This window comes from Parasteatoda tepidariorum, chromosome 1 (genome assembly GCF_043381705.1).
Source record: "Parasteatoda tepidariorum isolate YZ-2023 chromosome 1, CAS_Ptep_4.0, whole genome shotgun sequence".
NCBI lineage: Eukaryota > Metazoa > Arthropoda > Arachnida > Araneae > Theridiidae > Parasteatoda > Parasteatoda tepidariorum.
In genome coordinates, this window is record NC_092204.1 from 66853516 (window position 1) to 66875252 (window position 21737).

Genomic DNA, 21737 nt, shown 5'->3' on the forward strand with positions numbered 1-21737 from the left:
ATATATATATATATATATATATGTATATCGATGTAACCTCGCATCAGGCGAATCCAAAAAGCACAATCCCGAGTAACCACTTTTTGTTCTTATGTTGTTTTTTTCTTTTTGCTCGAAATATAATCACGTTCATTTTTGCTACTTTATGCAATATTGTAGATATTTTACAATACAATACGATATACATTTATTTGCAATTATTTGTTTGTTTCTTATTACAATAAATATTTTAAACAAATACTTAAATAATATAAATAAATAAACTAGATCAGATTCTTACGTTGATGTATTCAATCCAGCTATCAATCTTATTCAAGTTTTACTTAGTATATATGTCTTCGAATGATTTCGAATTTATTATCTATTTTAATTTAAAAGGTTCAATAGATTTTGAAAATAATTGAAAAATGATTTGCTTTTGGAAGAAAAGGCATTAAATTATAAGCGAAAACAACACTTTTGGGCAAGTAAATTTAAAAATGTGAAGTTGTTTCAGTTGAAAAAGTGTACTAAATTCAGTTTTTTTATCTTAAGTCATTTTTGTGTCAGATTATTACTGTTTGAAATAAAAATGAAACATCAATAAAACATCAATACTTCCGTTAGAATAGTAATTATATCTATCATACCTAATAAATATTAACTTTTATTTTTTATACAGTTTTATAATCGAAGTTAAATATCATACTAACATTAGTTATGGTTATTTAATTAGATATTATTTCAACAACACATCTTTTACATAGCAAATACGTATAATATAGTTATAATATTAACAATTATTTATTAGTAAACAACTCTAAATAACCTTTAATCAAAATATTAATTACCCTTTCATATAAATACTTGAGAGAAAATTCAGGTTATAACGATTGTTTATAATTTGAATTGTAAATTAAATCTAAAATAATTAGAAATCATTTAATGAAAATTTTGTCATCTTCCTTATCTAAGGCAAGCATTACTTATATTCGCGTTGCTTTCATTTAACATTCATTGCTTGTAATTTAAATCGCGACTGTATAATTAAAGTTTTTTTAACTTCACCCATTCAACTTTTTCATTCATTCATTTTCATTGTCATCTGTATTGTAATAAATGTTCTTAGTGTGTCACTAAAATAGTAATTTATGACACCTAATGCACTGTTTGTTTCATTATATACAAATATTCAAAAAATATGTTAATGGCTGTAATTATAGGGCATTATTAATGTTAATAGTTAAGTTATAAATGGTCTTAAAATTATTAATATTAGTTCAGTTATTAAATAATGGAAAACCGACATAAATTGCTTAATTGGCTTTGCTTTAAACAAAAAAATGCCTTGTATTTTGAATCATTGCCTATCTCATATAATTAAAAATTCTTTATAACTTTGGAAACTTAGGACTTTTTAGAAAAACAAGCACAAATTTGCTGCATTTTCGATTGTTTTGTATTATGTTAGGTATTATTTTTAAAAGTCAATTCAATGTTTGAACAAATTAAATTATAGAAATATTTGGTGTGTATTACACATCAATTTTGTAATTTTAAATTTTAGTTTAAAAGTACAACGTATGTGAATTGCGAATTCAATACCCTTCATGGTACTTTGTTTTAGATTAGCACGGGTTCCACGATTCCAAAATACACCAGGGATTTCATTTTTTCCCTTTCTGTCAAATTTAGTTTATAACATCGTTTAAACTTGTAATTTCGAGTATACTTTAAAATCGAAGGAGTTAGCTGTTCCCTGCTGTTGTATCAGTAAAATCTTTATTCACTGAAATTAGAATAATAATAAATAATAATTAGTAATTAATAATAACTATAATAACATAATAATTAATAATTTTATAATTACTTATAAAATGTGCAATAGCATAATTTTTCTGTTTATTTGTATTTAAGAAAAATTGTGAATTGTCAATGAATTTTAAAAAATAGTTAAGTTAAATTTTATCTAAAGTCTATGCTGCTTTAAAGTCTATTTATAATTTCCAGAAATCATTGTATGTGAATTTAATAATAATTTTAAGTTTATTTGTATTTATATTTTTTAACATTTAAATACTGTCTGAAATTTTAATCTCCGTCCATTTGACGAAGATGGAACACTAGTGTTCCTTTAAAATATAATTTTTCTGACGCTTTAATCACAGTCAAAAATATATTTTGGTATTTGGAATAATCATTAAAAACAGTCCAATAGTTACTAAAAAATGTTGTTAGTTTATAAAATTTTGTCGGAATTATATTTGTATGAAAATATAAAATTCAAAAAAGAAAGTTTGAAACTTTTTTTTCTTCATTCGTATGAAAAATTTATCAATAATTGGTTTTTTAAACTAAAGAAATTTTAATGATGAATAACTGTTTCTCTTACATCTAAATGATTGCAAATAAGTGAAAAGTTTAAAAGAAATATTACTTAGAATTGAGCCGTGCTTGGAAGATTTTACCTTTAACACAGAAAAAGACATCAGTGTTTCTTGATGTATTTCATAATCATAAATTATTAAAATGCTAAGTATAATACTTTTCATTTATTTTGACCTAATTTAATGCTAAGACAAGAAAAAAAAATATGTTTGATAGAAATTCTGCGTTAAAGGGTTAATTCCGAATTGATTTTCATTCGATTTTATTTTGTAATTAAATACTATCGATTCACGTATTGATTCCTTTAATTTACATCCCTTAGCTTTTATTTTTTGAAATGAAGTTTACATTTCACCCTTATCCAGCTTAATCATTGTTGTAAAATGCGTCCGATTTATTCTTTAGTTCCTCTTTCCAAAATTATTCCCAGTATCCTGGCAATTAGTTTTGATAAATTAGTGGGATTCTTGGTTTCATTACTTTCCCCGAAAACAATTTTAAATTATAAATATTCTCCCTTCGAAATTAAATGCGATGCGTAATTTGAATCTATGCAATTATTCTAAAACAAATTTGTTGAGTCTAATCATTCCCATTTAATATATGATGATCTATAACGAAGGTTTGAATTAACTCATCTTTAGTTTCCTCCCTAGCGTATTTTGCGTAATCAAAGCTAATTTAAAACTGCGCTATCAATTTAAGAATTTCGGGTGTATTTTATTTTAAGACTTAGTTGAAAATATGCTCTGTGCTTGAAATAAATGGGATGTTCATAGGAAATTCAATATTAGTTTATACTACATTTAATTCATTATATATTATTCTGTTATATATATATTATTCTGTTATATATATATTATTCATTATATATTATTCTGTTATATATATATTATTCATTATATATTATATATTATATATTATTCATTATATATTATATATCATATATAATTCATTATATATTTATTCTGTTTATATTCTCATATTTTTCTATGTGACCTAAAAACATAATGGTATTAAACCGTTTCTCTTGTTCCCGCGAAGTGTTCTCATTGGCCAGTAAATCACATGATATGATACAGTTTCTTTGCATGAAGATTTATTTTTATTTGGTTGTCACCAGCAAGAAATTATATGTAGTTATTATTGCATTTTTAACCATCAAAATATTTCTTTATCTTTAACTCAAAAGTAGCGCGTAATATTTATTTATCTTCCTTTCTTATTATTTCAGTTATTTTCTTTCTTTCTTTCTTTTAATTTTGTTTATTATTCCAACTGTGTTTAATTGAAGAGTAATGTTGTCTTACCATATTATGGAACAGCTTATTATAAATATATTTAAATCGGCATCTGATTTTTATTTATAAACCATAAGGAGTTTAGTTTGTCGGAAGGAAGTCAAAATTTCAAATGATCATAAAATTCTATTTCCCGAAAAATGCTTGTGGTGATCAGGAAATTTAAGTCACCTTCAGGCACAAAGTTCCAGTAGAAATTTGAATGCATTATTTACTTGGAAAGTGCTCGAAATTTAAGTTGCAAGCTTCTTCTCTTACATACACCAAAGAGAGTTAATAAAAGCGTTGTAAATCGAGTAAGCTAGTTAAACTGCCGACTTCGCAGTTTTTGAATAGTATTTTTTACATTAAATGTCTTCACATTAGCTTTAAATCCAAAAAAAATCCTTGCATTACGTTACACGAAGAGGAAAACCGCGAAAATCTTCCACGGTCACCCCGACGGCCAGGGTATTCTAACCCATGCATTATACACCTCTGAGGATATTTTACATCAGCACTGTTGTCGTTGTGAGCAGCGAGCAGAATTCGTCTTAACCAGTCACCGAACCTGGGCCACCCTCATTTGGAAAACAAGCGTTCTATTCCTTAAGCCACCTTGGCTCGCACAATAGGCTATTAGTGACAGTCTGGAAAACATCCTTGAGGATTTTTCGAAGAACCAAATCACAATTTTGATTCTTTGCAGAAGGGATTATTTCCCCGCTCTAATAGCCCGATGTACACAAAGTCGAGCATTTGACGGTGGAACAGCTAAACGCGAGAACCGATATCGCGTTCCTTCGATCCCTTCGCAGGCTGATTCAAAGTGTTCACCCATGCAACGACCCTAACCTGTAATGTTCAACTTCGGTATCAATAACCAGTACAGACATAGAGGTTAAACTATAATATCATGTACCGTGAAAAAAGATGTTAGTTTGAACACCAACAATTGTACTACTGCTGCTGTGCTATAAAAATTTCTAATTCACTTTCTTTTATGTAAACAAACAAACGTGAATTTAATACAAATGTACTTCTTTTTATTTTTTAGGCCATGAAAGTTTTATCGAAAAAGAAACTGATGCGCCGAGCTGGATTGTATGGTAATTATGGTTATATATAATCAGTCATTAAATTGATAAGCAGAACTATATTTATACGCATGTATTTTGTTTTTAAATCATTTAAACCGAATACTTGCTCACTTAATACTAATTTACTCTAATTATAAAGCAATTGAAGGTACTTATAGGGCATACAAGCTATGAAACCAAGTTAACATGGCCCCTATGACCGATACCCAATAAAATTCGTCAAAATCTAACGAATGATATTTTAGATTTTGACATTTTTTGATTTCTGACAGATGGATGTAAAGTTTCATAAATAGCATGAATACACTGATCAATATATTGTATATGTAAAAAAAAAATTATTCCACTATGTAACAAATTTTTCCTTAAATGTTATACCGAAATGAAAATTGAATAAACATTTTAAAAAATGGATGGATTAGATCATGGAATACGCGAAGATTCCTACGAGCTACAAACTCTGTATTGGTCATATTAATTCCTTTAAAAGTTCAACCTTCGAAAAAAAATATCACAAAAACTTAATATTTTTGAACTCTTACTCTCTGCAAAAAAATTGAATTTTGTGAAATTTGAAGGGTTTTCTGTAAATTATTTACGCAGATGCTGTATCTTTAAATTACTCAAATTAATACTTTCTTTTTTTCAAAAATAAATCATGTAATATTTGAAGCATCATTAGTATTTTTTTTTCTTACATTAAAATTACATTTTTTAAATTAGTATTTTGTTAATAGTATTTTGTTATATTCGAATAAATATAAATATTAAATTTCCACTAATTGAAATAGCCGATTATTGTAACTTATTGGAAGATAATTGTACTTCAAACACCTTTCGTGCTATTTTTTTAAACTAATTTTCTGAAATTAAACTTTTTGTCTTACTCATGGAATTTTTAACCACCTGTAATAAGTTTTTTTGTAAGCTACAGTTGATAACAAATGATAATAACCAATACCTAATAGATAGCGATTTTGTAGTATTTATTGCCCTCTTTAAATGATTCAGTGCCCGCCATTAAAAAAAAAATGATTCAGTACTGTCTTCATTAATGCAATAATGAGTTTTATTTCAGCTTAACAAAACAAATTAAAATATCATCACAGTTTTTTTATATAAAAAATGAAATCTTTTACTCTATCGGTAAAACGAGCTTCCCGGCAATGGATTCACTTTACTTACAGTATACTAAAAAAGAAACTAAACTATAGCAAATACATAAGGTATTCGAACGGCAACCATTTCTCCTCCACTTACATTTGTTCTTAGTTCATTTATCAAGTATTGCCTTTCTCACCTCTTCCATAACGTACAAAGGGAAATAGTGCCTATACGAACGGATATACGAAGCAGTGTAATCAGATTTACTGGTAGTAATTCTTTTGTCACGTACCATGACATTTAGCGTTTTTTTTTCTTTTTGTATCCTTCTTTGTTATCTTTACTTTAGGGTTTTTTTATGCATTGCTCTGGTTTTGGTATTTGAAGAAAAATCTTGCCGGTTTCTAAATGTTGATCTTACTAATGAAATTACTATTGTTTTGCTTATAACTTGAGGCATATTATTGATTAATGCACTAGCCTGCCACATATGACGTAGTCAGATTTTTTAAACTACTAACCTAATGACAGAATTTGTCTCTGAATTAGCATTCTTTTATTTTAAATACTAAGAGGAGAGGCAGTATTGTAATTTAGTATGTAATTCAGTATGCTTTATAAATTTTCCTAATTTATAAAGCAAGTGTTATGATTTTTATAACAAAAAAATTTACTTGTAAATAATTTTTTTTTCTAATTTGATTATAGTCCTCTACAGAATGGTTTCCTACGTCTGACTGAGAAGTTCAAAACTAAAAAAAAAGAAAAACTAAACAATATTAAAGTTTTTATTTCAATATGAGGAATTTTCAGAATTGTTTTTTTTTTAGTGTAAGCATTTTTTATTTTACGTTTTTTAGTTTATAAATAATTATTCTTTTCAAACTTCAAATTTTTTGATAAAAATTTAAAAAAAAAACTTTTTTTTTGAAAAATTGAATGGTATAACATTATTGTGCTTCTGTATATTTTTTGCATAATTTTAATGCTTGAAGTAATATGATACAGAAAAGTATGGAATGTAAAATTTAAATAAATCTTTCACACTAAATCATTAAATTTAGTAGAACGATTTCTCAGGCACTAGGTTTTAACTCTAATTACGAAATTTTTTACAAATATTTTTCGCTGTGTTTTGGATCTTCCTTCTAAAAAAAAAAGATGTTCCATTTTGTTTTTACTTGCATACGAAAGAATATCATGCATTTTTCTTTTTCAATTTTAATAAGCCACAATAAAGAAAGAACATTACCATGCAACACTGAAGAAATTTCCAGTGCAGCTGATGATCTTGTTCTGCTAGCAGGAATTCGTCTCAGATAACAACGCCCCCTATAGGTCATTGCGTTCACGAATTAAATCTAAAGTAGCATATTTTGGTTATTAATATATGCTACATTTCCTCCTCAATTTTACGGGTATTTTTTCTTTAACCTTTAATAAAATCAACAACCATTTTTCCGTGATTAAATGTTACTTCCCTTTCATAGTTTTGTGGTCTATAAATATGTATAACTTTAAATGTCAAAAATGAAAATATTCCATTTTTATCATTCGTCTATTGAAGAACTCATTATCTGTGCCATTTTATCATAAGCTACGTCATTAAGAAAATGTTCTTTAAAATTGCTTCTATTTATGTTGGAAAAATTGTTCTAAAAATTACATTAACGGTTAAACCATTATGTGGAATTGTAAAGTTTATTTTTACTTCAAAAATTAAATGACGGATTCTTGGTTAGCAGTACCGAAAACGATTTTTTTTCGATTGAATAAATAAACTGAAATGAATAGAATTAAATCTTACATACGCTACAAATTACCGCTCGTTCATTTTGAACCCAGAACATTGAAAACTGAGGGATTTTAGAATTTGTCAGAACTGAAGTATTTTTTGGCTTGCTTCCAAATTCTGAAAAGGTCCTGGAAAATACCGGAACATTTTCAACAAGAGGAAAGAAAGTCTAGTAATTGAGCAGATGGTATTTTTCAATTCACGGAGAAAAATTCGTAAACTTTGGCTTCCAAAAATATTTCCAAAGAATAAACACATTTACCTTTATTATGTTCGGCTTTAATTAGAAATATCTACTTGGTGACTTCAGAATTTACGGCATTTTTAATTATCTTCGCTTTCAAAATTTTTTATTGAAAGCCATAAAGATAAAATGCTTATCTCTGTTTATGGTTTCATTAATTCTTATTGCTTTACTAATTAAAGAACATTTTAACCTAATTTGGATTTTAATTTTCACGTCTTCATTACCTTTTTTTAAAAAAGCAAATTCTTAGTTTATTAATTTATTGTGAATTCTAATAATAATATAAATATTAGTTCTATATCCCGAATTTAAAGTTTATTGGAGAGTTCTAGTTTAAATGATTTTTTTGCAAAGCGTTGACAGATTTTGTATCATCTGTATTTTATTATTTTTACCGAATAATGAAGCTTTTGATTTACATATCATAATTATAGTGTTGGTTAAATCTAATAGTTTTATTGGTTTAGTTGTAAATGCATGTTCGATGCACTTATGTAATCTTTCCGTCTCATATTTAATATTTCTTTCGTTCTTGCATCTGAGTTTTTGGAAGATCGTTTGCTTTTGATTTCCTGAGTACGTGATGTCGTTTGTGTTTGGCGCTGTATAGCCGCTTCCATATCTTGCTTCACTAACTCTACATTCAACCAATTAATAAGTCATAATAACATATTTCATCCTATGAATCTTAGTATTTTTAATGTTTGAGAATTATGTTTTCAGTAAAATTCAATTTTTGCAATGTTTGCAAAAAAATATTGCGAGTCTAAAATAGCTACACGTGACAAAAATTACTTTTTCTTATTTTCCTTTTCTTTTTTGGTAGTACTTTTATTCTTGTCATAGTTTTCTGTGGTTTTTTAATTTACCATCTTTTCTCATTCATACGTCTTTTCTCATACATCTTTTGTCTCCTTTCATCAAACTACGTTAATTTGGAATAGCGTTTGGATTATTGTACTCTATCACAAAATTCCAAATAATTTATAATATAAAACTATTTTATGGCTGTGTTTAATAGATAAATAAACGGCGAAACAATATAAGTATGTGAGTAGCCGAGGTTTTCAGGAGTAGTAATTTAAATTTAGTTTCTCTTGGTCAGTTCTATGATACTATAAGATTGCATTAATGTTAAACTTTGTGAAGGATGAAATTATTAGTTTTTAAAAGTCATTTTTAAAAAAGCTAGACTAAGATAACTTCTAAATGTACCTCTGAGAAACGTTTTCGCGTGACTGAGAAATAAGTCTTGTTTTCATTTTTATTCGTGAATTTTATTTAAAATGAAAATTTAGTAGTAACTGTATAATACGCGTACCGTAAGTCATTTGTTGTACCGAAGACATAAACGATCCCAAACACGGTGTTTTGCCGTCTTCGGAAAAGAATATTTCGCCTAATTTAAAAATAAATATTTCGATTTCAGATATTGAAAAATATATTTCGTCATATTCAGAAATATGTCGTCAAACCTGCCGCAATAAATATTTTTTTTTTATCACGACAGGATCCATAAATTTATTTTTATATCAGATAGGTTACATATATTCCTTAAAAAATAAGCAGGTTAATATTTATGAAAAACGCACTTGTGTTTACAAATTAAATCAAATAATCAATCTAATAATTTAAATTATTTAAGATCTTTACAAACAATAATATGAAGTGAAAGAAAAATCTTGCAAAAGTTTTCAATTATTCGTAACTGTGAATAAAAAATTTTTCAATGGCGTAAATTAAACATCTTCAACAACAAAAGTATAGAAATTTTTTTCATTCACCTCTTACCAGCAGATATTTTACGATTCTTCATTCATATTTTCAAAAGGGGGAGAAAAATAGGAAAATATGAGTTTTTAAATTTTGCGTTATTGAATTGTTGATTGTGCAAGACATTCTTCTGTGAACAATAAATGCAATCGTAGAAAACTTCGCGCTTTCAAAAAAAGAAAAACTTAGAGAGAACAGAAGGTACCACCTACAAAAAAGAGAGTTTTAAGCTGTACTTTGTATATTTCCTATCTAAACTGTGAATCAATTTTTGTTGATGCACAGAAAAAATGTTTTTTAGGTTTATTTTAGGTTAGGTTTAGGTTAGGTAACATTTTTCAGAAACAGTGTTTTCCACTGTTGTATTATCTTTAATTAATTAGTATAAAAAATATTTTTTTACTTCTAATTATTAATAAAAACTATATTTAGACATATATAAAGTGAAAAAATACTGTAAGATTGTTGTTTAATAAAAAATTCTTCCTGTGTTGAATGCTTTATAAGTAGTAGCATTTTGATGATATTCACTAACTACGTTAAAATATCACTACAAAAAACTCCGGGCATTAAATATGAAAATGAAACTAAGAAAATGTGCGAGGGAATGTGCCCCCTATGAAATATAATAACTTCCAGCTGACAAACATTCATAGTTTTTCAAAAGAATGTAATTATAAACTTTAATTATGTTTTTCTCAAGATGAACATTTTACTGTTTTTTGTCTTCGGAAAACAAAATAACTCAACTAATTATTATAAATTTGTCTTCAAACTTTCAGAGATTGTTTCTTGTATTGGTGGTTATATAACAGACCTCCAGAATACAGATATCTGTATTATTTTTTGTTTTATGAGATATTTTACAGTAGATAATGTGAGGAAAATGTGAAGAAAATGGGAAAATATGCTTAACACTCCATAAATTTTATTAATTTCATGATATCATTTAAGTTGAGGTTCATAACACTTCAGATGGTTATACGAAACTGCTCAGAAATTTTTATAGCTGTATGTACAATAGTTTTTTGTGTAGAGTGTTTTCCGTTAATGAGTTATTTTCATTAAAATTATCTAAAAAATACTCTTTAAACAAAAAATTTCTTGTACTTTTACATTTCCTCTATTAAATATGTTTATTTAAATTAATATACAATATAAATTGCAATAATGTTGTGGAAAATATTTATTTTTCAAAAATTTTGTCCCGAAGGTAGTCGGATACCTTAAGCAAAAAAAAATCTTGCTACTACTTTTTTATTTATCTTGATAATTTGGGGTAGATTTACTTAGTAGAGTGGTATGACACGTTTTAGCAATAAATAAATTTTTAANCTAATTATTATAAATTTGTCTTCAGACTTTCAGAGATTGTTTCTTGTATTGGTGGTTATATAACAGACCTCCAGAATACAGATATCTGTATTATTTTTTGTTTTATGAGATATTTTACAGTTGATAATGTGAGGAAAATGTGAAGAAAATGGAAAAATATGCTTAACACTCCATAAATTTTATAATTTTATGATATAATTTAAGTTGAGGTTCATAACACTTCAGAGTGTTATACGAAACTGCTCAGAAATTTTGATAGCTGTATGTACAATGTTTTTTTGTGTTTTCTGTTAATGAGTTATTTTCATTAAAACTATCAAAAAAATACTCTTTAAACAAAAAATTTCTTGTGCTTTTACTTTTTCCCTATTAAATATGTTTATTTAAATTAATATACAATATAAATTGCAATAATGTTGTGGAAAATACTTATTTTTCAAAAATTTTGTCCCGAAGGTAGTCGGAAGGTAGTGTATCAGGTGTCTCTATAATGACGGACGATTAGAAAAATTATTTAATTGAATTAATGTAAGGAAATAGAATTGCAGCTTTTACTATTTTCTCCTTGGAACTATTTTAGTCATCCCAAGTTCACAAACTTACTTCATCAGCAGATTGCACTGTTAATTGAACAAAACTGGATGACAGTGCTTTTAAAGTAACCACCATACGTAGAAACGCAGTCTTCGATCAAAACAAATGGATAGTAAATATTTCAGATATTAGGGGGACCGGAAATTAATGTCGTTTCGGTGTTATTTTATTTTCAATCAATAACCCTCGTTAGCAATAATCTTTCAATGCCGGATCGAAAAAGAATCTAAATGGATCGAAAAAATATTGGTTTTTAAGACTAGCGAATATTTAATGCGCAGAAATGACATTATTTTCCGGTTCCCCTAATATAATGATCTGACTTGAAGGAGTAAACATTGTTTTACAGTTAATTCAGTCAGCAGCGCCATTTTTTATGAATTTTCGTGAGAATAAATTACTATGCTTCCTAAGTAGAACACAGCAAACTGTGCATTTTTATGTATGCTATATTGTATTTAGATTTTCTTCAAATTCTCTGTTATTTTTTAAACTACCGATGTCAATATCTACTGCTGTAGAATAACTACTAATTTAAATAATGTTTTAAGGCTTTTTTTCAGTTATAATAAGAACATAAATATCGATTTTAAAACGATTTTTATGAATTCGCAATTTAATCTCGTTATTTGTTCAAAAGTAATGTTTTTTTCTCCACTTTAAAACATGAAAGGTGCATTTAATATTTTTCTGGGTTGTATGGCATCTTTATTCAGGGCTAAAGAGAATAGAAGGGCTAGTTCACTCCTTTGAAGTATCTCTTGCCGCGCCGATCCTCCGACGTCACTCTAGTGACGTCACTTTGGNATACAGAATTTCATTTTTAAATATTGAAAATAAAAAAATTTGAATGCAATGTTTTTCTTTACTTCGCTATTAAAAATAACGATTATTAAAAACATAATCTTTAAACATTTTAAAGCATTTTTTTTTTGAACTAACGAGTTAAAGTTCATCTTCGCAAAAATAACCTAACAAAAAACTTCGTGATTCCTTGTTATCGGAAAAGGATGAAAAATATATATAAATAAACCTTAATATATGCATATGACATTATCAAAATATGTAAGTCTTATCACTTACAGTAAATCGCCGAAGTCGAGCATCACTAGCAGTAGTCTATGAGCTCCTCGTTGACTACTTTGATCACACTGGGAAAAGACCAAGAGCGTGCGGCATCGGTTCTTTTTAAACTGTTCTACCGTTAAGACTTCACATTCAGATCCCGGTCTACCATATCAGGAGAACCATCCCTTCCACAGAGAATAAAAATTTTGATTTCATGGTTTCGGAAAATTTTCAAGAATGTTTCCCAGGCCGTCGCCAATAGCCTATAGTGCAGTTCTAGTATTACTACAAATATCATCTCTTAAGCCGACCGGTCTGTGTAGGGGTTAGGGAACTGCCCTTGTATCAAAAAGGTTCTGGATTCGAATCCCGGGCAAGGCATCGATGTTCTTTCCTTCTCTGTACTATCTGTCCTCACTGTGGGAGCAACGTTGGCCCACCTAATATGGTGCCCCTGAAAGAGAAGCCAACAAATCTGCCCTGTAAATGCCTCTGAATTGACGGATGTTAACACAGGTGGGCATTGGGGAAAAAAATATATCATCTCTTAAAAACCCTCTAATCACAAGCGTAATATTTTTTGCTCTGAGCTAAATTTACAATCCATCAAAATGTTAAAATTATACTTTATTTTACATTATAAAACGCATTTCTCGATATTTTACAGTTCATTTTCACTTAAGGAAAAAAGCAAGTTTTCCTTTTTGTCATTATTGGAAAACAATTTTAATCCAAAACTTGACGATTTGACAAAAAAAAAAACTATGCTGGTCTGTACAGCAGTAACCTGAAACAAAAAATAAATAAATATTTCGTAGCATCTGCCGATTGAAAATTTCCGGCTGCAGGTTCTTCACCAAATTTGTTATGACGGTCAAAATATCTCCACCCTTCAATGTCCTCCATTCATTACTCTGTTTCCATTTTCGTCTTTCTTCTCTTTTTGTTATTGTTAAATGCACTCTTAAGAGAGAAGTGGAAGGAAGAAAAAAAAATCTATCAGGATGTTTAAAGTATGTGAGAATGTCCATCATCCTGCTCTGGAAACCTGGCAGATAGCCAATATGGATCGAATCCGATTTGTTTCGTTTTAGTTAAAAGAGAGTAAAAAATAAATTTTTTTCGTTTTAATGCTTTTGCTATAAATACAGTTCTATTTATGACTTATAAATCATCGTTTGATGTACAAAAAAAAAATAAGACTTGAAAACCGTAAGTTAAGAATTAAAAAAAAATATATTGTTAATTCTAATTTATTTTTATTACAATAAAATAAAAAGAAAGTTAAATTAGAATTTTTTTAACCGTCTTAAAAAGTAGGCTTAAAAATTCTTCTGAAGACGAAAACTATTTTAGTTACGTATTTTTTTTAGTCATATAATGACAGGTCATTTTTTTTAAATGAATGCATATTTACAGGTCTTTCTAAAAGAACTATAAGGTCAAAAATGGCAAAATGTCTTAAAGATACTCAGCTTTGTATAGTATACAGTTTTTAATAATCAAGAAAGCAACATCTTATAAAATAGAATATTAACAGGATGTTCCACAATGACTTCTCTTAATGCATATTATCAGAATTCTTGTCAAAGTAATTTAAGGTAATTTAAGGGTGCACAATAACAGTATCAAATTACTGTTCGAAGAGGGAAAATTAAAAGCTTTAACAAATTCTAACGAAACACTACTAAAGAAAGCGAGACTGAAAACATCAAAATATGCTTAATTTCTAGAAAAAACGAAGAAGTTGATAGGCTATTGTTAAAAAACATTCCAGTTTAATCAGCCAATCATAGTGATGAAGCTGGACTTATTTTTCACTCTCCCTTCTTCCTGAGTAATTCGACAGATATTAATGGTGTTTTTTTTCTTCCTCAGTTAAACTTTTTCCATGTGTATACTGACTGTTTCACCTTTTGATTATCAAGAATTTTGAAGATATACAACGCATATTTTTATACAATTCTAAATGCATGTGTACAACGCATATGTTTGAATTTCTTCAATCTCCACCTTTATTCTATTATTGATTTATCGTTTTTTCTTCTTTTTGCTCAAGGAGAGAAAAATGGCAATCTCCTTATAAAGAAATAAACATTTTACTTAAACAAGTTCTAAAAGTAGCATAATTAAACTGTTCTTCCTGAAAATTGAATAAATAAAATCAAAACTATTATATTTAATTAATGAACACAACCATTACCCCTTAAATTTAATTATTATTCAGTTTTAACGTGTTTGTATTATCGTATAATATTTCAAATAAGAATTAGGTTCATTATAAATTTGAACTATAAACAAATTTTAGCTGACTTTTATTCTTGTTATTGACAAATAGCATCATGTGATTTTAGATAGGTAATCTCATTTCTTAATTAAAAAATAATTAATTAAAAAAAATTTCCGATTTAAAACGCAAAATCTTAAAATTGAATGGGAAATCCATTGAATATTTTCTAATTCACAAATCTTCTTCACAAACCTACACTTTGTATTTTTAAACCTTTAGTCCCCGAGAATTGTTTGGCCGATTTAGTTTAAGTTATTGATTTTGTCTTTCAAATAACACAGTTCAAAATAAAACTAATGTACACTCTACAATTCGAAGTTTTTTAATCATTCATTCATTATTTAATAATGAAAAAAATCTTAGAATATAAATTATTTTTGAATAAATGATTTTAACAGTTTTGTGACTAAGTGCAAATTGTTTTTAATTCCCTTGAATAGTTCCAGAGATATCTCAAAATATGCCCGAAATAAAATTAACAATAAAACGCCCAAACTTACTAAGTATTGGGAGCATTATTTTCAAATATTGAAGCAGCTGACCATATTTTGTGAGTAAAAAGAAAATTGTCGATTTCTTTTAAAGATAGAGGGAAAGTATGTCTCAGAGTACGATTAAGTAACCTAAAATAACGTCAGCACTGCATAATTAACATAATAAAAGTTTTCGGACTACCCTGCAAACTTTTACTAACTTTTAGCTCATAAAAACAACGGACTTCCCTGAATAACTTTTGATCTAATTATCGGATCTTCTCGTTGTTTTTGGACTCAATCTGAATGGTTCAGAGGGTGACGTCAAATATGCAAATATGCTCGGACGATTTATTACGATTTATGACAAAAACGTAATTTCTCTGAATAAACATACCTATTTTACAACGGATTCGTATTTCTGGCCCCCAAAATATAAGTGGTAACCGCAATCTGGGAAATATGGTCTCCATAGTTTGGAGAGAAGAGCTATCCAAAGTTTGGACCACTTAACGTTGATTTTACTTTTTGCGTATTTCACCATATCTCGAGATTCTCTTAAGCGAATTGAAAAATTTGTGAGAACCGTAAGATTCGTTTATCCAAAAATAATTCAGTGCGAAAAATGAATTTTAGTAAATATTTATTAGTTTTTATTATTTGATTTATTAATAGTCGAAACGACTTTGATTTGTGAGGCATATGATGTTTTATATCATTTTAAAATTATTTAATTTTACATAGAAAAATTCAAAATTTGAACGAAATCGGTTTAATAGTTCCTGAAAAATCGAATTTTAAACATTCGACTTCTTTAAGATTCGATTTCTCAGGAGCTATTCAACTGATTTCGTTCAAATTTTCTATTTTACCATGTAAAAGTAAATACTTCAAAATGGTGTAAAAAATGGTATACCTCACAATTAAAATGGTTTCGACTTTTATTACATGGAATGATTAAAAACTAATAAATATTTACACTAAAATTTATTTTTTGCATGGAATTAATTTTGGATGAATAAATCCTATAAGTGTGTGCAAAATTTTTTTAATTCGCTTAAGAGACTTGTGATATGGTGACATACGAAAAAAGTAAAATTAGCATTAAAGGGCCCCAAGCTTTGAATAGCTGCCCTTACCAAACTATGGTAACCATATTTTCCAGATTGAGGTTACCCCCTTAGATTTTGGGGGTCAGAAATCAGAATCCGTTAAAAAAGAGTATGCCTACTCAAAGAAAGAACACTTTTGTGTCTGAATTCGTGACTTAAAGTATCGTCTGTTCAAAATAATTAGCATATTTGGTGTTACCCCCTTGAACCATTAGGATTGACATCTAAAACGCGAAGATGCGATCATAAGGTCAAAAGTTATTCTGGGTGGTCTATTTTTTTTTTTTTTTTGGGGCACTGTACATTCANTTTTTTTTTTTTTTTTTTTTTTTTTTTTTTGCACTGTATATTAAACTTTGTATAGAAAATCGTTATTATGCGTTTGTTATGTTTAATGTTTCATTTAAATTCTAATTTAGGTCGAATGCCTCCTACGAGGGGAAATAAGTCCAGAATTGGGCCTTTGGAGCAGATTTACAGAGAAATAGCCATTTTAAAGAAGCTTAACCATCCAAATGTCGTTAAGCTTTACGAGGTACTAATTCATAAGATAATATTTTTTGTTTTCAACTAAGACAGAGAATGTTTTTATTGTCTTAATATAATTTTAAAGCAATATTTATTGATTCGTCCAGAGTCCGCCTTAATATTTTTACTCTTTCCTTACTTTTATGTTTCTTCTATTTTTCAGGTACTCGACGATCCCGATGAAGACAACTTATACATGGGTATGGCAGATTTTTTAAATTCAGATATATTATAAATTGTATAAAATAGCTTTTTATTCGTTATTCATTGACCGTACTTTATTAAATTTTATGGATTTCTGTGTGTCAATCATGTGTTCATTATATTATGCTTTGTTTATTTGCAGTTTTTGAACTTGTGCAAAAAGGGTGAGTTTTTTTTTCTAATCATGTAACGCAAAATACATTTTTGCATTAAAAAAAATTTAACTAGTTGAATTTTTGTTTTCTAGACCTGTGATAAATGTGCCTACCGCCAATCCATTACCTGAAATTAAAGCATGGCAATATTTTAGAGACATCGTTATGGGAATAGAGTATCGTAAGTTATTGATTATATTTCGATAAAAAAAAAGATGTTTAAAGTTGCTCAACCCTAGAGCTAAAATAAATGATTTCTGTTGAGAATTTTAATTATCAAATTAAAACAGATAATAGACAAGAACAGTTTTCGACGCAATTTCATACGGAATATCACTCAATAAAATTGCACAAGATAGTTTTTTATTTATTCAACTTTAGTTGTTAATCGTTTTTTCTTTGTAAGTAGAATCGGCTCCTCAAGTTTACGTGATTTTACCACTCTCCACATTTTTCCTCGGTGTTTCCATAGTTTAGACAAATCTTACTTTTTCTGACCGGAGTACATTTTCATAAATAATAATCCCCTGAGTCGCGATGGGGATTATTATACATAAGGGAAGAAGTCTAGCTTCAATTGACATAATGTAAACCAGTCCCCCAAGGTTAGGCGTGGTCCCAGTCTTTAAGGAAAAAAGCAACAATTAGGGCACAATAACAAAAGGGGATAGAGCGTTCGCCTTCCAATGAGGTGAACCGGGGTTCGATCCGGTGATGGCTGATAAATACGAATTCCGCATCCGGCTTGCACGGACCACAGTGTTGATGTGAAATATCCTCAGTGGTAGACGGATCATGGGTTAGAGTCCCCTTGCCCTCAAGCTAACAGTGGGAGGTTCTCGTGGTCTTCCTCTCCATGTAACGCAAATGCTGGTTAGCTCCATCAAAAAGTCCTCCGCGAAGGCAGATATAAACTATAAACTATAGATATAATTCTCCCAATACTCAATCCAGGAGTTTCCTTGTCTTCTGGTTTGGGTTCAAAATTACAAGGCTACGGAGTTGAACATTGGTAGTCGTAAACCCAAAAATTGGGTCGGCTGTTCAACGATGGTAATAAAATAAAATAAATAAATAATTGGGACGGAATTCATCAAGATTTGCGAAACTATGGTAATGAAAAGAGGGACAGTGTGGAGAGTGGGGAAATCGTTTAACCATGAGACCCCTATTCTTTTTTTATAAACAGTATAAAAATCATTGATGCTTGGCTAGTTTGCAGATGCTTGGCTGATCATTGATGCTTGGCTAGTTTGCAGATATATAAAGTGACATCAGTTTAGATTTTATCAGCCTAATATTACCAAAATGTTTTCCTTGTTTATCTACAGTTTAACACAATACAACTTCATCCCTTTCTTGCTCTATCAATCGTTCTTATAATTGATCAGATTCATATTCACATATTTTTGAAGTCATTGCGTAATCAATAAATTTTGTACTAACTTTGTTTGTTAAATAATAATTTCATCAGCTCGTAATTTAAATTTTGTTTGCATATAAGAATTTGGCTGAATTGTTGCTGACAAAAGTTTGGATATTTTATTGATTAAAGAAATTGTATTAAACGCCAATATATATATATTTTTATAATAATACTACTTTTTCCTGAGAATATTATATTAAATTTCTGGTGTCAATACATAAAAAAAATTAAGAATTGACTTTGATCTGATGTTTTTGTTTGTTATATGAGATTTGCATGTATCAACAAAACTGCAACAAGCATAATCTGTATTAATTTTTTTAATATGCGAAGTGAAATTTCTGTTTCAATAAATTTTTTAACTCTGCTGTAAAAATAACTCTACTAATAATACAAAAGTGACACAGGTATTAAACATATTTTTATGACAAATATTTTAAATGAAATAAAATCGTTTTAAAGAGCTGTTCTAAAAACGATTTGAATTTTTTCTGTAAACGAAAAAGAAAATTAACGGTATGATGATAATAATAATATTTATGCTTACATAAAAAAAGGGTTAAAACCGTGGAATTTTTTTTCAGATATAATAAATAAAAAAAATTAATTTTACAATCCATGCAGTTTAAAAGCATTAAGTGAATATTTAATTTAAAAGAATTATTTAAATTACTTGGAAGAGCTTTTTGTTTTGAAACTTATTATTTTCAAAGAAGAGATCTATTAGTATTAATATTTTTTGAATGCGATGCATTAAATAAATATACGATTTTAAATAATCTAAACTATTCAGAAAAGTTATAAAAACTAAGATTACATTTCTAAGCTATCTAAATTCTAATTAAGCTTCATTTAAATGACGGCTTGTTATAATTTTCATTGAAGTATTTTTGCAATATTTATTTTACATATTATCTTAAATACATAACATTTCTTTTTCGTTTTCAGTTCATTTTCAAAAAATAGTTCACAGAGATATAAAACCGTCCAATTTATTGCTGAGTGACGATGACAAAATATTGGTTTGTATATTTCTTTTCACGTTATCTTTCATTTAGTTAAATATATGTTAATGTTTGATTTATATATAGAGAGAGGAGAGTCGGGTAGCCCCTCCCACTTAAGGAGTATTGCTTATATTTCTGTATAATATTGAGTAATAATCAATATTTTTGTATGTTTCTATTGTTTTATCATCTAATTAAATAATGCAAAAAGAATAAACCAAAAAAAGAATAGTTTAACTTAAAAAAATAGAAATTTAAAAAAACATGTTTTTCAGCTCTTTTCAAAATGTGTCGGGTAGCCCCGCCCAGTTACAAAAATTATGTTTTTTGACTGTTTTTTCAGGTGTAAATGAAAATGACCAATGTATTGACAATAGATAAACCTCATTTATCATTTTTATCACAAAATTATTTTATTTATTACATATTTATATACTTTTAGTGAATTCTATCATTTAATAACAATCATTTAATAACAACAATATTTGTTGTTAAAAATGCATATAACATTCAAATTTGAAGCAATAAAATAATAATCTTTGCAACCGTACATTTATCGATGAAATAAAGTTGGACGGTGATACCCGACATTCATGTGAGCGGGACTACCCGAAATCCAATTTTTTTGTAAATTAGTAATTACTCGTACAATTTTTCACGTATAAACTTCTTTCTTCGTGCAAATTAAACTTAAGACTACATACTTTAATGCTGTATGTATAGAAAATTTTTTTTTTAGTATTAAAATGAAGTTTAATAGAAACATTCAACCAATTTCTTTTAATTTCATGACTACTGTATTCAACATATTTTCAAAATGATTGTTTACCATGTTAACAGCTGCATAAATACTTGAAACTTTGAAAATAATCTTTTTTTAATATAACAATTAATGTCCGATGGCCCATTGATTTGAAAAAATATTCTATACATATGAAATTGACTGTGGGTGGAGGTACCCGCTGGGAGGGGCTACCCGACTCTCCCCTATATATAAATATATATACTGGTGTAAAAACTAAGGAGAATCGGCAGACTTGGTTGATTATCTCTAGAACTACTGGACCGATTTTAATGAATATATTCCGATATTTTCACTTTCTTAAATTTAGATATCTGATTTTGGAGTTTGTAATCAATTTGAAGGTGTAGATGCTTTTCTATCTGACACGGCTGGAACACCTGCATTTGTTGCCCCTGAAGTATTAAAAGGTAAGAGTATACCTTTGTTCACTAGTCGAAATAATTTTTAAAAAATAGTGGTTGACATTGATCTAAAATTGTTTAACTTTTAGGTACAAGAGAAGTATACAGTGGAAAGGTTGGTAAAATTTTGTAGTTATTTATGATATTAAATACAGTAAATATGCAAAGAGTCGTTTGCGATTTTGTACAACCTGTTTAATGAAACTCCAGGGTATTACTGTTTAAGAATTTACCCCGTTGTACACTCTAAAAACTGTACCTCTGATTTCAGAGGCAAATTCGGATCATTTATGCCTCAGAATTTAAAGGGCACAACGTATCTTTAAAAATGAAAGGCACAATGTACCTCTGATTTCAGAGTGTGCCTCAGAATTTAAAGGGCACAACGTACCTTTAAAAATGAAAGGCACAATGTAGCTCTGATTTCAGAGGCAATATCAGATTTACTTGAAAGGTACATTGTATTTTCGATTTTGGTTTTATGTACCGCTCATTGAAACAGGCATTTAGAGGTACCAAAACCTGCTATTTACCAGATTTGAACACAATTTTTTTACCTATTTGTAATTTGCTAGCACTTCATATAAAAAGGGACCTTCTATTGGGTTTACACTATTACCAAGATATTAATTATAACAGTTCTTAATGAAAAATATTTCTCAATTCTTTGAAT

The 21737-nt window shown here is 28.3% G+C and overlaps 1 protein-coding gene across 5 annotated transcripts in view; it reads left to right on the top strand.

Annotated features, from left to right (window-relative positions):
* Nucleotides 1-21737, top strand: part of LOC107448732 (calcium/calmodulin-dependent protein kinase kinase 2) — a 149183-nt gene that overhangs the window by 113159 nt on the left and 14287 nt on the right. For all 5 annotated transcript variants that reach the window (XM_071181596.1, XM_043044982.2, XM_043044998.2 and 2 more), the window contains 8 exons: nt 4705-4756; nt 16958-17073; nt 17230-17266; nt 17413-17434; nt 17518-17606; nt 19800-19873; nt 20971-21070; nt 21154-21179. In XM_071181596.1, the coding sequence (XP_071037697.1) occupies nt 4705-4756; nt 16958-17073; nt 17230-17266; nt 17413-17434; nt 17518-17606; nt 19800-19873; nt 20971-21070; nt 21154-21179 (516 nt within the window). The remainder of the gene's footprint in view (nt 1-4704; nt 4757-16957; nt 17074-17229; nt 17267-17412; nt 17435-17517; nt 17607-19799; nt 19874-20970; nt 21071-21153; nt 21180-21737) is intronic.